The 2,778-nt window shown below is 47.6% G+C and overlaps 1 protein-coding gene across 1 annotated transcript; it reads right to left on the bottom strand.

The window, feature by feature from the left end:
- Positions 1-478: 478 nt before the first annotated feature.
- Positions 479-2,393, bottom strand: LOC149192716 (uncharacterized). The gene is made up of 2 exons (XM_089407069.1): positions 1,595-2,393; positions 479-1,017 (listed from the first exon to the last, which is right to left on the bottom strand). Exons 1-2 carry the CDS (start codon positions 2,391-2,393, stop codon positions 479-481), a joined length of 1,338 nt encoding a protein of 445 aa, XP_089263195.1.
- Between the last annotated feature and the right edge of the window lie 385 nt (positions 2,394-2,778).

Genomic DNA, 2,778 nt, shown 5'->3' with positions numbered 1-2,778 from the left:
TACCGTTGGCAAATTTATGAAAGAACTTGGTATTGTCATCTCCTTCAATGAGCCAGATTGCCCTGCTTCTGAGCCTCCAACTCTCCTCCCTTTCCTTCAGTATTTGGGAATGCTTCGAGATGAGGGAGGTATAGTGATCTTTGCTTTCTTGTGATAGGAAAGTGCCATTGGAAGTATCCTCATGTGTGGCAATGGCCAACTCTGCCTCCCTCAGGGTGTTGTCATCATTCTTTCGTTTCTGGTGTGCCCAAATTTTGGAGATCCTCTTAAGTTCTGTCAATTTCTTGATAAAACCTTCTGTATGATCCTCGCGTTCCAGTATAGGGTTGGTTTGCCAGTAATCAGTGACCATTTGAATGTAAGAAGGGTCCTTGAGCCAAGAGGCGTTGAATTTGAAGGGGCTTTTAATTCTCAGGTTTGTATCGGCCAATTCCAAGTATATTGGCCGATGATCAGAAATACCTCCAGTACCAACCCACTAACGAATATGAGGATGAGAGTTGAGGAAAGCTTCTATAATGAGAAATCTATCAAGTCTCCTTGCCAGGCTGTGGTCTCCACTACGATTGTTTGTCCAAGTATACTGAATCCTGGCAGATGGAATGTCTACCCACTGATGCTCCTCTAGTAAGGTAGAGATAGTGTCTGTTAGGCCATCTACTTGGGCCGAGTGTCCCCAAGATTCATTGTACCCCAACGAGAAATTTAAATCCCCTCCAAGAATGATGTTGTCTGCCTGTAGGAATTCTGAGTCTAGAAGGGTTCTCCAAAAGTTTTCCCTATCCACACATGGACCATATACATTCATAATATGAACTTCAGACTCTAATGTGTGGGCATATATATCCATACCAATAAAACCCCTACCTCCCCAAATGTTCCTGAGCTCCATAGTCTTGTTGTATAAACCAATAGCAATACCCCCAGATCTCCCAGACATGTCCAGGGAGTGGAAAGTCCAATTCGGTAACCAAGAATTAAGAGTAGGAATAAGAGAATCAGCCGAACAAAGAGTTTCTTGTAAGAAAATAATGTCCAGCTGAGTCGAAGTGAGAAATCTTCTGAGTGCTAGTTTTTTAGGAGGGCTAGCAAACCCTCTGCAATTGTAGGATAGAAACTTCATGGAGGGTGAGGCAGAGGGCCATTCCTAGCTCTAAGGGCCCTATCAATGGTTTGTTGTCGCCTGAGGGCAACTTCTTCACCCGCAGTGTGTCTGGCTTTAGTGAGATGAGATGGGCGACCCCTGGAGGGTTTATGGGAGGCAGGGGTAATCTCAGGGTCCAGACCAATCGCGTCATGTCCTCTATCCTTCGATCTGGAATGGAGAGAGTACCGAGGGGATACAGAGGGGGAGGGGATGGAAAGTGAAGGGAGGATGATGATAGAGATGGGATGCTGGGGGCAGTGATGGGAGGGGGAAGGGGAAGAGAGCAGTGAAGAGAGGAGGGAGGAGCATGTCCCTAAGATCTAAATAAAATTGAGGAGATCGAAGATGATAAAGTAGGAGGAGATGTAATATTGTATGAATGGGATGCAAGAGCTTCAGATATGCCAGATACAAGAGAAAAGAGAGAGGAGGATGTAGATAACATACCTGACTGCGAGATGTCCTCCTTTGCTGGACTGGTACACGCTGGAGGGGGAGGCGATGAAGGGTTTGTAACAGTGTGACCCTTATCAGTGCCCACTTTATCAGGTGTTCCCCGGGTGTCCTCTGCATCCTTGTCAATCTTCTCTGGTTCAATATCTTTATCGTGCCGAGAAGGGTTTCCTCTGGGCTGCTCTGTCTCCAAACTCTGTTCAGTACCCCTGATCTTATGCAAGAGGGGGAAATCCTTGAATAAGTGCCCCACTTTGTGGCATCTACGACATTGATATGGAATGCCTTCGTAATCGGTGATTTGCTTGCGGGATGTGTCCCTCCACTGTATAGTGATGTACTCCTGTAAGCCGCCCCGAGTATCAAGATTGATAAGAATCCGAGCATATGCCATCATGCTCGTGTATTGATAGGACTTATCATATTCCATGTAGGAGCCTATGGCGTTACCAATCCGCCTGAAGATGTCCTCAGACCAATATTGCAAAGGGAGACCTGGGAGCTGAATCCATACTAGTCCGATACCAATTTTCTCAGTCTTTGGATCAAAAAGAGGTGTCCAGCGCTTCAGGAGAACCGAGGCATGTTCAAAATGCCAGTAGGAGGACAAAACCCAGTTGGTATGATCAGCATGGGCAAATCTCAGTGCGAACCATCCCCTCACGAAAGTCTGCACGAAGGGGATGTCCACCAGATGGTGACCCCAAACCTCGGAAGCCCAAGTTTTCAAACGGGCAGCCATGTAATTTTGTCCTCTGATGCGCCCGACCAAGACTCTGTCAGCGAAATCCATAGTCTCTCCCCACTGAATGTCCTCTTCTAATCTGAGAAAGATATCGTCCGCCTTGGACTTGTAACACTTGTACTTCTTCTTAGACCCCTGATGAGGTGGCTAGTGCTGTACCCGACTTGGAAGAGGGCCTGAAACCGCAGGGGGAGGGTTAGGGTTAGACGAGGAAGGGTTAGGGTTTCCAACGGAGGTAGGAATAGAACCGGTGAGAGGCGGAACGGTGGTAAAGCTGCTAGAAGGTGGAGCAGATGAGGCCTGAGGGGGAAAACCGGTAGATCCGATGGTCACCGATGGGGGGATAAACTGTCAGGCTGGCACTCCAGATACATGGAGGTCCAAACCAGGGTTAGGGTTTAGACAGTCAGTGACAAAACCAAGGGTATCCGGG

This window comes from Pinus tabuliformis, chromosome 2_2, assembly GCF_031772625.1.
Source record: "Pinus tabuliformis cultivar Carrire ecotype Pingquan chromosome 2_2, CPIR1, whole genome shotgun sequence".
Taxonomy (NCBI): domain Eukaryota; kingdom Viridiplantae; phylum Streptophyta; class Pinopsida; order Pinales; family Pinaceae; genus Pinus; species Pinus tabuliformis.
This window is presented reverse-complemented; position numbering and strand designations above follow the sequence as displayed.

Excerpts from the sequence above, each read along its gene's own strand:
- LOC149192716 (XM_089407069.1), bottom strand. The coding sequence starts at position 2,393 with ATGGATTTCGCTGACAGAGTCTTGGTCGGGCGCATCAGAGGACAAAAT. Across the intron at positions 1,018-1,594 it reads GGAGGACATCTCGCAGTCAG|AAACTCTTTGTTCGGCTGAT; the intron begins GTATGTTATCTA and ends TTTTCTTACAAG.